General features: G+C 33.7%; 1 protein-coding gene across 1 annotated transcript in view; it reads left to right on the top strand.

The window, feature by feature from the left end:
* The window catches only part of LOC106672561 (kinesin-like protein K39), a 39,728-nt gene extending 25,654 nt beyond the window's left edge, over positions 1–14,074 (top strand). The window contains exons 9-18 of the mRNA XM_014404086.2: positions 9,173–9,333; positions 9,406–11,228; positions 11,971–12,082; positions 12,144–12,225; positions 12,296–12,421; positions 12,481–12,615; positions 12,678–12,785; positions 13,546–13,705; positions 13,776–13,866; positions 13,938–14,074. Coding sequence (XP_014259572.1) covers positions 9,173–9,333; positions 9,406–11,228; positions 11,971–12,082; positions 12,144–12,225; positions 12,296–12,421; positions 12,481–12,615; positions 12,678–12,785; positions 13,546–13,705; positions 13,776–13,866; positions 13,938–14,040 — 2,901 coding nt within the window. The 3' untranslated portion in view covers positions 14,041–14,074. The remainder of the gene's footprint in view (positions 1–9,172; positions 9,334–9,405; positions 11,229–11,970; positions 12,083–12,143; positions 12,226–12,295; positions 12,422–12,480; positions 12,616–12,677; positions 12,786–13,545; positions 13,706–13,775; positions 13,867–13,937) is intronic.
* Positions 14,075–14,703: the final 629 nt, after the last annotated feature.

The raw sequence follows: 14,703 nt of genomic DNA, 5'->3' as shown, positions 1-14,703 counted from the left end.
CTGATTATAAGGTCTTGTCCATGTTGGGCTTTTAAATTATGTAATTTTCTGGCCAGTTCTATTGTGTGAAATTCATTTGTTAGAGTGCAATGAAGCATTTTTCTTAACTTTGTTTTTAAAATTCTTCCATTTTGTATCCTATAATTCGGGATAATGTTCATATAACGAAATAGCCTTAATTATTTCTTCACGCCACTGCACTTTTTCCTCATTCATGTCGAAAACTTGAAACAATTTCAACTTTATTGCTATCGCATAATAAACAAGCAAGGGCTTGGTCACTGAATTCACTGAAGCTTGCAGAATTTGACTTGCGCGAGTGTTTATGCGTCAAAAGTCGCTTGCGGAAGTCAACTTGCTTAACATTTAATGCTAGTGGAGACCTCGCTTTATGAAAGACCAAAATTCAACTGTTCAGTATGCCATTTTCCAGCACTCCACCCATACCTGTCCTAGTTGTAAAGCGCTTATTAAAAATCGTAAAGGATTTTTATACCTTTGCCGATCAAATTGAAATACATAGGATTTGTATTCTCGTAAATTTAGGCTCAAATTTTCTTTTCCTATTGTTGATCCGCCTGAAGTGTTTACTGACTTATTTTATCCGCGCAATTTCGACCTTATCTGCCGCATGACTCAATTCCACCCGAGAGAAATGAATTATTTCGTGTATTGCGGTTCATAACAAATCGAGAGATCGTGACTGGTTTCGAAAATAATTAAAATTGGCTCACAGCAATTGTTCATCGTTTATATGAGAAAACATCCAGGAACCGTAATTATAGTGAGCTGTTAAAACTTTGAGTGGCCCTTAAGGATGACAAGAACAGGATGTTTGAATTTAATCAAAGTTACCGAGTAGAACTAGGTTTTAACAAGAGTTAAAAAAAGGAGAAAGACCAGTCCCTTGAGAACAGCACCATTTGGTACACTAATTGATCTAGAACACAAGAAAGTACGGGGATAGTAGAGTTCTTTCCCTGGAAATAACCCAAACTCAGAACCCATGGTTACCAGGGGGAAGTATGCCAATATCTTCCAGCCTGAAGTCGAGGCAGTAAGGAGATGTACTTTCAACCTGAACGATGAGTAAAAAACGAAGTGATCATGTCAAATTACCAGGCACCCCAGATAACTAAGCTCAACCATTATTAGCTCAAAGATAGTGCTGAATTGCAAAATCAATTTAAATGAATTGGTATACAAAATAAAGTTACTCTATGGGGTCCCAGAACATATAGAAGTAGAGGGAAACGAGAAAGCGGACACCCGTATGCAAAAGGGCTGCTATACCGTTAACAGGCTCTGAGCCCTTCTGTGTCATAGAGATTCACACTTATCATTGAGCTTCTTAGATAAAAAGACATATGAAAATGAGGAAAAGTGGAATTCACTCAGAGGACACAGACAATCCAAGAACCAGCAAGCGTGTTTCGGAAGGAAGGAAACAAGAGAATGCACCAAAGAAAGCAGGAAAAACTTGGAATTTTAAGGATCTTTAACAGGGCTCTATGGACTGAATGGGATTTTAGCAAGATTGTTATACACGATATGTGCAGATTTATAAAGGAAGCAGAGGTGACACCAATGTACATATAATATTGTGGCGTTATGTCCGCAAGTGGAAGTGTTTTGGGATGTATAACATAACCTAGAAATTCAATTGAAACTGGGCCTGCTAAGCAAATTTCTTTATGAACTAAGACTCATCGGTGTTCTATAGGTCCAGAACGAGGGCTACAATAGCTCTCAAAGGGCGCAGAATAATGCACACTTCGAATATTACATCTTAAACTTTGAAGTCTCTATATCCCAACCCAAGAATTACTTTCAGGCTATTATAAAATAGGGAAAACTTATAGCATGCCTACACCACTGCTCCAGAATCAATGTCAATCTTACATATAACATAGGGTCCCTGGACATTCGGGGCATAGGGGCAACGAAAAGGTTGACATGTTGACCAAAAAGGGAGCCAGAACATGGGCCCAGAACCCTACTACGGTCTAGCAGCCTGCCACAAAAGAGGATACATCTTAAACCTTAATGAATCCAAAACCTGGTGGAACAATACCACAGGTATGAAGCACGCGAAGAGATTCATAGAAGGACCTTCTGCAAAGCTTACAAAGAATTACTGGAAGGCAACCGCAATCGAACCAGGATTCTGGTTGGACTTCTGACAGGGCACTGCCACTTAAGAAAGTACATGCAGGAGTACAGACAGAAGAAACGCTGTGCATATACTGCTAGGAAGAGGAGAACGCAGAACACATTTTATGTTTCTGTGAAGGTCTATGTAGGTGCAGGATCTTGCAACTAGGACAAGAAAAACCACAAGCAAGATCCTACACCAAGGAAGCTGACCAGTAAGTTATAAACGACAGAGGAGCACAATATATCTATTTAAGTCGAGGTGCAGTAGGCCTTGTGGCCGCCTCTTTTATCCCTATCACTACCTGTAACATAAGAAGGGCGTAATAAGCCGTTAGCAGTTGAGTCGAGACTGGTGTAAACTGATTTGACAGTCAAAACATAGGTTAAAGTGCAGTTCAACACCCAAAAACCTCATGCTATCCAAAATATCCAATTGCATACCCAAAACATTAGGGGAAGAGGGAATTTTTATGCTACGGTTTGATTGTTAGGCCGCATGAAGTATTTCAACAGTTCAACGTAAAAGAAGCGTAGTAATAATGAACTACGCAAATACAACGTACTACGAAGTTGTAGTCATCAGCGTAATTAGTTATGAAGCATTCACAGGGGCCCTAACGTAGGCTGGCAGGAAGTTAACATAGAGCAGAAACAACAGTGGGCCTAGTTTGTTACCCTGATGCACTCCCATACTACACATGGGGCCAATTTTTCTTAAGCCAGTAAATTTCTCAAAAGTTTGAAACAATAATTTATTTTATCTTGTATAAGATCTGTGCAAATTTAATAACGGTATCTAATTGTTTTCGAGTGTTATGGAAAAATTGTAGTTTTCGAATGACCTGTTTCAGTAAATACAATTCAATGTAGCATGTTATAAAATTTCTATAAAAAAATATTGCTTAAGTATTCTTATCTTCTTGATGAGGGTACCAAATTCACTTGAAACTTGCAGCTGTTTTCTTGTCATTTGTATTTCCGAGTTTAATTGAATACGTACGACACAAAAATATGCAATCAACAACCTACTTTGTATAGTTTTAATCAACGTTAATTATTTACATTTTAAATTTTTTATCGTGTCGCGTGAAGAAAATATTTGTATTTCTGTCACATTTATAATGAGCAACGCGTTTAAACTTTGATATAGGCAGTTGGATAAGCTGTAAATATAAAGGAAATACTAGTTTATAAATAATTCTGATCCACAAAAAACATTTTGAGTAGATTAGATAACATCAATCCATTTTAGTCTTCTTTTTTTGCGTAGATATTGGGATATTTTCAGGGATTGCGGTTTTATTGAATGATGAGCGCAGTATCTTTCTGAGATGTTTTTATAAACAATTTTTTCAACGCGTATAAACGCAAAAATAAGATAATCGTTGTTTACAGAAATTTTGCAATTTATATCTGTAATGGAAAAATGACAAAAATTGCCGAACCACGCCCTGTTGCAATTGTAAAATAGGGTGATTCACTATAATTGCGACGAAGTTCGTCAGGTGCTTCTACACCTCAAATGCCACAAAAAAGTTCGTGTGAACCATGGTCTGATTGTCACAACTTCCCCAATTTTCAGCATTTTATGTTTTTTCAACTATCCACGGTTTTTGTCAAAATCTGCTCGTAGCTCTTGAACTTCATTTTTGGGGAATAAAAAAAGCAATTTTCTTTAAGAAGGGATCTTCTAGAACATTAAATTTAATTTTGCTTAAAAAAATTCTTTCAGAAACTGCTTTTAAATTTGTTCAAAAAACTAAATTTGCAATCTCATTGGAAAAATTTAACTGTACAGCTTGGCAAATTTCATAACTACCTTTTAGTTTAATAATCTTTCGAACGGTGTACCCTTTTCTTTAATCATAGAACCAAAATGCAGAAATTTTACGCGAACTGGGAAAAAAATTGGTGACAGTGTGAAAAGGAGAGGCGGGTTAACGCTAGTAATTCAACTTTTTGTCCTGGGCAAAATTGATTTCCCAACTTTAACTTAATAAAAAAAAAGCTCCCAAAAAAATAACTCAAACAATAAACAATAAAAATAGCGAACAACCAATGCAGAAAAATTGGTCAAAATATCTAAACACAGACAAAACAAAAAACGAACAATACACAACCCATCTTTAATTAACCTAATAAAAAAGAGACAAATTTTGCTTTAGTTGTTCGCTATGTTTATTGTTATTTTGATGTTTTTGTTTGGTTTTAATTAATTTTTTGTGTTTTTTTATTAAATAAGGTTTGGTGTTACAATTCTGAATTATTGTTCTTTTTTTGTGTGTGTTTGGTGTAGATATTTTTCCAATTTTTTGCTTTGCTTGTTCGCTATGCCTATTGTCTCTTTTTAATGTGTTTGTTTCATTTTTCTTTCTTTTTGTGCTAGAACCTCTAAAAACTAGAAAGCTTATTAAACGAAGAAGTTTTTATAAAATTTGCCAAGCTTTAACGTGAATTTTTCCAACAAGGTTGCAAATTTATTTTTTTACAAAATTTAAATTTAGCAGTTTTTTTAAAGATTTTTTTAAACCAAAAAATCATGGTTCACACGAACTTTTTGTTGCATTTGCGTGTAGAAACACCTGACGAACTTTTTCGAACGAGTGTGCATCGCGCATAATTTAAGTCTTAAAAATAATTATGGTCTTTTGTTTTTGATTTATTAAATTTATTTTTATTGTCACACTATTGATTGTATGCCTTTTGAAAGTTAAAAAAAATCATGTCAGTATTCATACCATATATTTTAGATAATAATATATCAGTATAAAAACATTATCAGTGTACAAAAAATATTTTTGTTTTCAAGTAGATAGAACTGAAAAAAAACGAACAATTTCATACTCAATCGTGCATCACGTAGAAATAACATATCGGACGGTATGATAAATAAGGCAAATAATTATTATTTCTAAACCGCTTATCACACCACATCTGCGACGTTGGAATCATGAATTGTATTAATTACGAAATTTAATTAGGTTTGTAAAATCGAGTAAACAGAAAACGTCTCGTCCGCCCGGAAATCATTCAAATAGCCTACTGAAATTCCATAGAAAAGGCATCCGGGCGCTGGCAGGAATTTATGTGAACATTTGTGCACGCACATATTAAATAATTCTATAAAATTATCCTTTGTAAATTTGCATATTAATGTTTAAAAAATTTTGTTATTTTTTACCCGTCAACGGGCGCGAGCTTCAGATTTCAGTTTTTCCTTGAAAAATAACTCTTATGCACAGTGATACATTAAGTTTGTTTTATTCATTTTTATTAATCCCATTGTAATTAAAAACGCGCATCACGATTAATTAATGGCGAAAAAATCTTTAAAATTGAATTTGCTTTAGTGGTTAGATCATAAAAAACTACTAAATCCGTGCAAACAATCGAAACATTACTTTATGACCGTTATTATTTTTTTATTGATTATTGATTAATTATTTTATTATTTATTATTTTTAATTATACTTTTTATCTAGGTCTTGGTTGAGATGAAAAAACTAGTGTCACGAGCGGTATTCGAACCCATGACCTTCGCCCCATAAGACGCTTATCTAATCACTTGAGCTAACGTGTCTTCAATGTGATTTTATTTATTTTTAATTAGTCCCGTTGTAATTAAAAATGTGCAACATGATTAATTAATGGCAAGAAAATCTTTAAAATTCAATTTGTTTTAGTTGTTGGATCATGAAACGTGCTAAATCAGTGCATGTAATCTGGAAACATACTTTATTATTTATGTTACTTTAAGACAGCAGCCTCCCATTTTTTACATACACATGTACCTTTTTGAGAGTTGTTAATTTTTACTGATTACTGATTTATTTTTTTATTATTTATTTTATTTATTATACTTTTTATCTAACATCTTGGTTGAGATGAAAAAACTAGGTCACATGCTATTTATACATAGTTAATGTAAATAGCTGTAATTTAGTTTAAAAAAAATAAAAATAAAAAAACAATTTTTGTAAATATTCTTTGTGATCACAAAAGCACCTGAAAGAAATTGCGTCAGAAAAAAAAAATAGTTGGACCTTTAGTTATATGGATTTTTAGCAAGATGACTGTTTCACCATCAAAATGTATTATGCTCGCCATGTACTCCGTAGCTTTAAACCCAAAACACTTGCACAGTAGTTTTTCATATTAGTTGTTTCTTCATCCTCAGGAAAGCCCTGATGATGGCACTATAACGTGTCAAAAGCTCAGTGAATCCAGCATTTAGTCTTTTTCCCCCTGTCTAATGACCTCTATGAAGATTGGACCCTACATAGAATCAACCAACATCATAATAAATAAATATTATTATTGTTATAAGCCTTTGTGTATAATGGGAAATATTCACCCTAGTTAAAGTTAGAGGGTTGATTGGAATTATGCCTCTCACTGCTACTTCGTTAAAACGGCAGAATTTGGTCATATCACCCTGTCCACCTAAATTAGGCACCAGACTATCATAAAATCATTTCAGCACTCATTCTTTTTATTTGTTACATACATACTTCATACTTTAAAGTATTTGATATTTCCCCAATACTCTTTACAAAAACTACTAATCTTAAGGTGGCTCTAGGCATGCAGGATTCGCCGAATCCCGACTAGAGGGGATGGGTGCTCGGTTATTTGCAGCCATATTCGGTGCTCACCTTGCTCGGCTAATTGTTGGTTTTCTTGTCTTCAAAGTGCACGAATATTCGTGAAGTAGCTGAACACAAAGCATCCCCACATTGGGAAGCAAATGTAATCGTCAATCAACAGTTATTATTTACTATCTTTACTGCTATTTTTGTTATTATTATTTTTTTTTTGTAATAATAATAAGCGAATCCTAACTAGTGTAGATGTATTAATGAAGATCAAAATAATGTTATTTCTGTAGTCCCAACTTTAGAGTCTTGTTGTTCCTCAATCTGAACCAAAAATCGGAATGAGGTTGTTGATGCCTGGAAATGGATCGAAAGAATATACTTCTATTTACTGCTATTTATTTTTCATTAATAAATGATTCCTAACTTGTATAGACTTACTAATGAAAGAAAAACATAGCTTTATTTCTGTTGGTCCAACTTAACAGTCTTAGAGTTCTTCGATTCGGACCAAAAATTTGGTACACTTCTTTTCCAAATTACAAAAATTGGAATGAGGTTTTCGATACTGGAAATAAATCGAAAGTAAACATACTTGGAGTTCCTCAATTGAGCTAAACCAATAATTTGGGACGTTTCTCTTCTGAAACACGAAAATTAGAAAGAGTTTCAATGCATAGAAACAGATCGAAAGTAAGATAGGGCAACAGTACTCTGTGACTGAGTTTGTAGCCACTACACAAAACAGTAATCACAGCTTCACTGTTGTCCATCACGATTGGTAGTAAGTTGAGGACTCATCGGCATTTGGCGAATATTCACTGTTTCTGGAACAAGCTTGGTGGTTGTACAAACCCCACATGTGTGTCTAGGTCACTATTTGGTGAATGCCAAGACTAGCATCTTGAGACATGGCAAATATTCACCGAATCGACCAGTGGGGATGAGTGCTCACCTTGGTCAACTAATTTTCGGTATCTTTGCTTCAAAGTGTAAAACTATTTGTGAAGTAGCCGAACTCAAAGCATCCTCACACTCGGAAATCAACTGTAATCATCAATCAACACTGTTATTTACTTTTCAATAAAAAAACAATTCCTAACTAGTGTAGATGTATTAATGAAGATCAAAATAATGTTATTTCTGTAGTCTGATGTTTGGCAGCAATCGGCACTCAGCGAATACCACACATCTGGGGCCACCTTTATTCAGAGTCGATGAGTATTCCACAATCAGTTGTACATTCGCACTAATAAATACATTCAATTTCTCAAGACATTTGCAACTAAACATTGACTGTACACAACTAATACACAATTAAATAAGGTTAAAGGAGGCGGCAATGCCCAAAGTAGCACCTGGGAACTATGTAGATTAGAAGACACTTGTTTCTTCCAAGTTTTAGGTAAGGTTTATTTGTTGACCTGTGGTTTATATAATGCATGTTTACTGTCTATGTTCTTGGATTTTGGAAACTTTTTATGATTTTGAATTGATCAAACTAATTACGCAATAATGCAATAATCATGTAATAATTCATTGCTACCAGCATATCAGGTAGTTTGGTCTTCTCCCACATCCGATGCTCTCGTATGTTTTTTCCAAACTAACTGCAACATATCTACTTTTGTAATAAAATACAGGATATTTGTCCAAATTTGTTTTATTGATGTTCATGTCCGTTATTAATGTTAATGTCGGTGTTGAAAATAATTCCAAGAGGAAAAACAATTGGTGAGGTTTGGAGAAAATAGTGAGAATGAAATGTAAATAAAGAATTTTATTTTTTTGTCCACATTTTAAATTCCAACACATATTCACATTTACAGGAGAAATTGTTTGATTACTTTACTTCTTAGTTATAATTAACACATTCAGTGCGGCCAGGCAATTAAATTTCCCTCCTCCTTTACAGCAAAATTTCCTATTCCTAGAAAAGTTAAACTTTATGACACGATGCAAGTCATCCATCCTGTGAATTGAGCTAATGTGGCCTTCATGCAGATCACCAGCGCTTAATGAAGTGTGTCAGTGATAAAAAAAAAAGTTAAAAATGTTGTGAGGTGTCTTCTTTAAATCTACGAGATATTAAACTTGCACTTTGAAGTTCTTAACTTTTATGGTTTGTCAGAAATATTTTGGCGTTTCACCATATTCAGTGGAGGGTTTGTAAAAAAAAACACTTATTGTAAATTATTAGATCAGATTTTAAAGTCAGAATCAGCCTAAATAACTTAGCAGTATGATTAAAGATGATTAAGCTACAAACAAAACTTGTCCAATTGAGGGTGCACTCATCATACATACTTTCTTTATGACATGATATTATTGCATACTCCTGGAAAAAATTCACATCATTTTATGATGTTAAAAAAAGGTTATTTTATGATTTTAAAATTAAGGAAAGAAAATTATTTCAGGACAGTCTTGGAGGTAATTCCCGTACGACTATGCTTGCTACAATCAGCCCATGTAGTTCGCACATTGAAGAGTCCCTCGCAACTCTTAGGTATGCCAGCCAGGCGAGGTCAATCGTGAACACCGTCCGGATTAATGAAGCACCTCAAGATAAAATTATAAGGTAATCAGATTTTCGCTATAGGTAATAGATAGGCTAGAGATACACTACAACATTTACCTTATGGATTTACAGGGAATTGAAAGCAGAAGTTGAACGGCTGAAGGAAATACAGAATGAATTTGAACGCTCACAATCGATTATAGTGACACCCCAGCACGATAACGAGTTGAAGAGCATTGAATCAAAACTGCTGAAAACTAAGGAGGAATTAGAACACTCAAAGAAATTGCTCGAGGAGACATCAAAACAGTTGAATGATTGTGCTGTGCTAATTAAAAATCACGAAACGGAAAAACTCGAGTTGGCGGAAAAAATTAAAATTTTAGACACTGAAAAAGGTGAAATAGAAAATAAAGCGAAAGAATATTTAGATAATTATACGACCTTGGCCGAAAAAGTCGAGTCAGAAAAATTAGAAAAAAGACTCTTTCTTTCTTCTGCAGAAGATGAGATGCGAAAACTGTTGAATGACTACAACACTTTGAAAAACGAGTGCGACTTAGTTAAAGAGGAACGTAAACAAGCAGTCCAGCTTGTAGAAACACAGAAATCTGAGAAAGATGTGTTAATAACAAAATATACCGAGCTAGAAGAGAAATTGAAAAATGCTGATGAGGCAGCTGCATCGTTAAAAAGTAAACTAAAAGTTGTAGAATCTGAACTAGAGCAATTGCATGATATAAATAATCAATTGGTAAATGAGCAAACAGATATGATGGATAGATTAAAAACTTGCATTGAGAACAATGAAGCTTTGACTTTAAAATGTGAGGCTTTAGAAAATAAAAATAAATTGTTAGAAGATGACAAAATCAAAGTGTTGGATGAACACACGGCACTGATAAACGAATTAACCATCCTCAAAGCTGATCATGCGCATGTCATCTCAGAACTGAAAAGTAAAAACTCTGAAATTTCACAGTTGAGATCAGAGTTGGAAAAATTCAAAGGGAAACTTATAATGACAAATCAGTTGGAAACTGAAGTTAAAAACATGAAACATACAAATTCAAAGTTACAAAAACAACTAAAAAATGTTGAGGTAGAATTGGAATCTTTGCATGAAAAAAATGACAAATTACATTTGGAAAGAGATAATCTGGATTGTAAATTACAGGAATATTCAAAGATTAGCAATGACCTTCTCGCAAAATTAGAGTTTGAAGTTGTAGAAAAGCAAACATTGAATGAAGAAATAAAAAAAATGGCGGACGAACATGCAGACCTCAAACTGGAATTGGACACATTGAAAAGCATCAATTCTCAACATGTTGATGTGTTGGAAAATGGAATCGCTGAAAATAATAAACTAAAGTCAGAGTATGAATTGTTAAAAGAAAAGTTTGAAACTGCTTCCCTTCTTGAAGGTGAAGTTTCAAACTTGAAACAATCGTCCTCGAGCTTGAAAAAGCAGCTAAAGAAAATTGAAAATGAATTAATATCAGCACAAGAGAAAAATGCCAAGATAACAGCAGAAAACAGCAAGCTTCAAAAAGAGTTGGAAAAAACTATTGAAAAAAATTCTCAGCTATCCTCAGACCTTGATGCGAAGAAAGTAGAAAAGAAGGCGTTGGAAGAGAAGGTGAATCTAACCACAGATGAATGTAAACTTCTTGCTCATGAGCTGAATGTTTTAAAGAAAAGTTTGACCAAGTTGGAAACGGATCTCGAGGCAAAGGAAAACGAAATCAAGAGGCTCAAAATTAGTGACAAGGCCACTGAATGTGAGCTTATAAAAAATCTGGAGGCTTCACAGGAAATTATGCAAAGTCAAATCCGTATCCTTGAAAAAAAGCTACTGAATGAAGAAAGTGAAAAATTGAAGTTTGAAAAAGAGCGAGATGAAGCTTATTTAAAGCTGAAAGGCAATGAAGACATTTGCGACAATTTGCAAAGTAAGTGGCTTTGTTTCTGTTGTTTTTAATTCATATGCACCATTAACTAATATATTATAAGCACTAACAAATTGTTAAGTTTTTAATTTATTAACCAAGTTACAGAAGTAAGATTTTCACAATAATAACGTTTTTTCCATTAATTTTTAGAGTGAAAAATTACATTTCAACATTTAATGTTGAGTTTTTGTTATTAGTTTGGATTTGTAAGCAGGTTCTGCTAGCGAATGTAAATGTTTTGGATTTTTTCCCTTTCAGTCTTTCATTTATTTATGTTTGTATTAAAAATAGTAAAAAAATTAAATTTTTGGTTATAAGTTGTGTAGTCTCAGAACACTTCTTGGAAATTTATGCCAGTGTCAGACATTTTGTGTTTAAGGATGTTCATATTTTTTGATTTTGGTTTGGCAAATTTGGTCTTTCGCTGTATGTTGGCTCTAAACAATACTAATGGCTAACAATACTAACAAAGTCTTCTATTTGGTGTTTGCTAATTTTAAAAGTTATGTTATGTTTGTGTTTTTCGTTAAAATAAAATTTTAATTGTGCAAGATTTGTTGTTACATTATTTGGCTTATCACACCCTGGACATAAAGATCATAAGACTGAATCGTTCAGTTGTTGTTTTGGTTTGACTTTTTAAGATCTGGTGTGGGTTGAATTTCAAAAAATATCCTAAGACACAATTTAAGAATAATTTATTTATTTCACTGGCCTTTGATTAAAAATGGTGTTCTTTTAGAAGACTTAGAAATAATGACTGCCCAAATTTCATCGCTCGAGGCACAACTAAAAACCTCACAGCATACCCAGCAGGTGGTAATGGAAGAAAAGCTCACATTGGCGAAGGCTATGTATGTTGAAAATGTTTATTGATTTTGAGCCTTAGCTAATTAGATAATTATTTTGGTTTAGGGAGAAACAATGCCTGGATGGATCTTCTTCACAAGATTACAAAACAGCCTTGTCAGAGAATGCCAAGCTAAAGAGAGATTTGGTATATTCTTTCTTCTATAAATTACACCATTCTTGTTACTTTGCCTGATACTTATGGAATTTTATTTCAGAACATCAACGGACAGAGACTACAGAAAAAAGTGAAAAAAATCGAGATGCTCAATGAGCGAGTCTGCAAATTAGAAGATATCATGAAACTAATTCTCGAGGAGAAAATAAGTTTCAAGAACCAAAAGGTGAGCGATCAATCAGAATTGAAAATCCAGTTATTTTAATTGATAATAATTTTTTTAAGGAATTGCTAGAAAAAGCACTTATCAAAAAAGATGTCGATGCATACGAATTCTTAATGAACATTTCATTTCCACACCATCTACAGCACCTGACTCGGAAGGCAAGACACTTTGCTGAATTATATCGTATACCATATGTAAGTTGCCAATTTTTTTCTCTAATTTATGAGAATGATTAATAATTTTTAAATTCCTGTAGGATTTTAAAATATTGGAGAACAGTTCAGTAGAAATTAAACACCTTTTACTGAGCGCCAAAGCCACCCTACACCACGGACAATTTCATGACTGGGTCGACAAAGTTGAAGTGAGTGAAACCTCTTTGCTTATTTTAGTCCCCATTTGTTTAAACAGCAAGTGTTTTAATCTAATTTATGAAATATTTTATAAAATGGTGAAATTGAATTAGAAAGGCATGTTACTTTATAGGTCAACAATTTCAAACACATGAATCTATTTTTTTGAACCAAAACATTATTATTTTAATATTAACTAATTAATAATACAGTGTTACGAGTTCAACATGCTCGTATCTCAAATCAGTTTTCTCATTGAATTTAATTGAAATTAGATTAATCCTCGAATTTTCCCTCCTTTTTTGCCATTTTTATCTCGACCAATACCTTTCATAAATATTAATTAATTGAAAAATGTTAATTGGCCAATCAGACCACGAACTGTAATGGAGTTAATAATTAAACTGAAGTAGATCTTCATGAAAGCTCTCCGTGGCCATTTCATTTGTTGCTGAGAATCAAATAGATTACACTATAAAGGAGGGAAAATTCAAAAGGGGGTCGAGATGGGAAGTTAGTGTCCGAGCGGATTGAAGTCACGATAGCTCAAATAGTAGAGCAGCGGCGTATTCAGCCGAAGATCGTGGATTTGTATCCCACTCGAGACACTGACTTTTTTATATCGACCATACCTTTCATAAATATTAATTAATTGAAAAATGTTAATTGGTCAATCGGACCACGAACTGTAATGGATTCCATTTTAATGGTTTTATATCATCCTTGCATTATATTTCATTTATCTGACTTAATTATTTTTGTAATACTTAGAAAGAGTCATCCTGGCAAAAGAACTTTGACGTCGATATACCGTGGGAAGTTGATTTTGGAGATTACTACGAAAGGGAAAATGACGTTCCAAAAACATTGTTAGACATTGAAGAGTCGGTCGAGGCGGACCGAGCCCTCCGCCTAGGGACCAAGAAGACAAGTAAAAAATTGCTCTTACCCAACCTCTGCATATTCATACTCAGCAATGCTTTACTCATACAAATTTCTAGGGCATGGGTTTTTAGACCCGATTGAATGGAGAAGAATGCTCGTTAAGAGGCATGTGCAAGGAATTAAAGAAGATTCTGATGTGCTTATGAAGTAAGGCTTACTGACTTGATCACTGATGCCATCTCTCAATCGACGAATATTTCATTAATGATTATTTTCAGGTATTTCCCTGACTCTGAAGACTCGAGGGTTTACTCCATTTTAAGCCGCATTCAAGCTTCTGTTATCCGACTTCAAGAAATAACTAGAAATGTCATAAAATGACAATTTAATATATGTATATAATTTTATACGCTGATATCTTGCCCATGTATTTGTTTTTAATACTAATTGTTTTCTTCTTAAACAATACATATAATCTGATTAGAACCCATGACGATATTTTCTTTTATCTGTGTTTTGCAGCACTGTGAAAAACATTGTACATTTATTGATTGTATTTTACCTAACTTATTTGTATCATTTTAAACAAGTTTGATTCAAAATGTTTTTTATAACATTTTATTAAGAATAAAGCAAAGAAAGAAAATAAGTATTTTTTTTATACACACTAACTCTTTTTTTTATATCAGAAAACACTTCATTGGTTTAAAACATGCCAAAATCAATGCTAATTTAAGAGGTTCACACATTTAAAATACATATAAAAAATCTTTATAATAAAAAAAAGTGTTATTTAGAAGAAAAAAATAGGCATCACATCCATGTGGTTAAGGTTCGCTCTGGAGGGGCCCTCTCTCTGGTGTTAGGATGATTACTCAAGGGGGTCACCTGGTACTCGTGAGGCTCCATTATTAGTACAACTACCATCCATCTATTGGTACAGGTCACATGATGCCTAGGGGCTGGAAAGTGAGATTAGGATTGGTTTTGTGGTAAGAAGAGCGGTAAGATGTAGGGTGTTGGGATGATGACAAGTCCAGCTCA

Source organism: Cimex lectularius, unplaced genomic scaffold (genome assembly GCF_000648675.2).
Source record: "Cimex lectularius strain Harlan isolate CLEC.00 unplaced genomic scaffold, Clec_2.1 scaffold139, whole genome shotgun sequence".
Classification (NCBI taxonomy): Eukaryota; Metazoa; Arthropoda; class Insecta; order Hemiptera; family Cimicidae; genus Cimex; species Cimex lectularius.
This window is presented reverse-complemented; position numbering and strand designations above follow the sequence as displayed.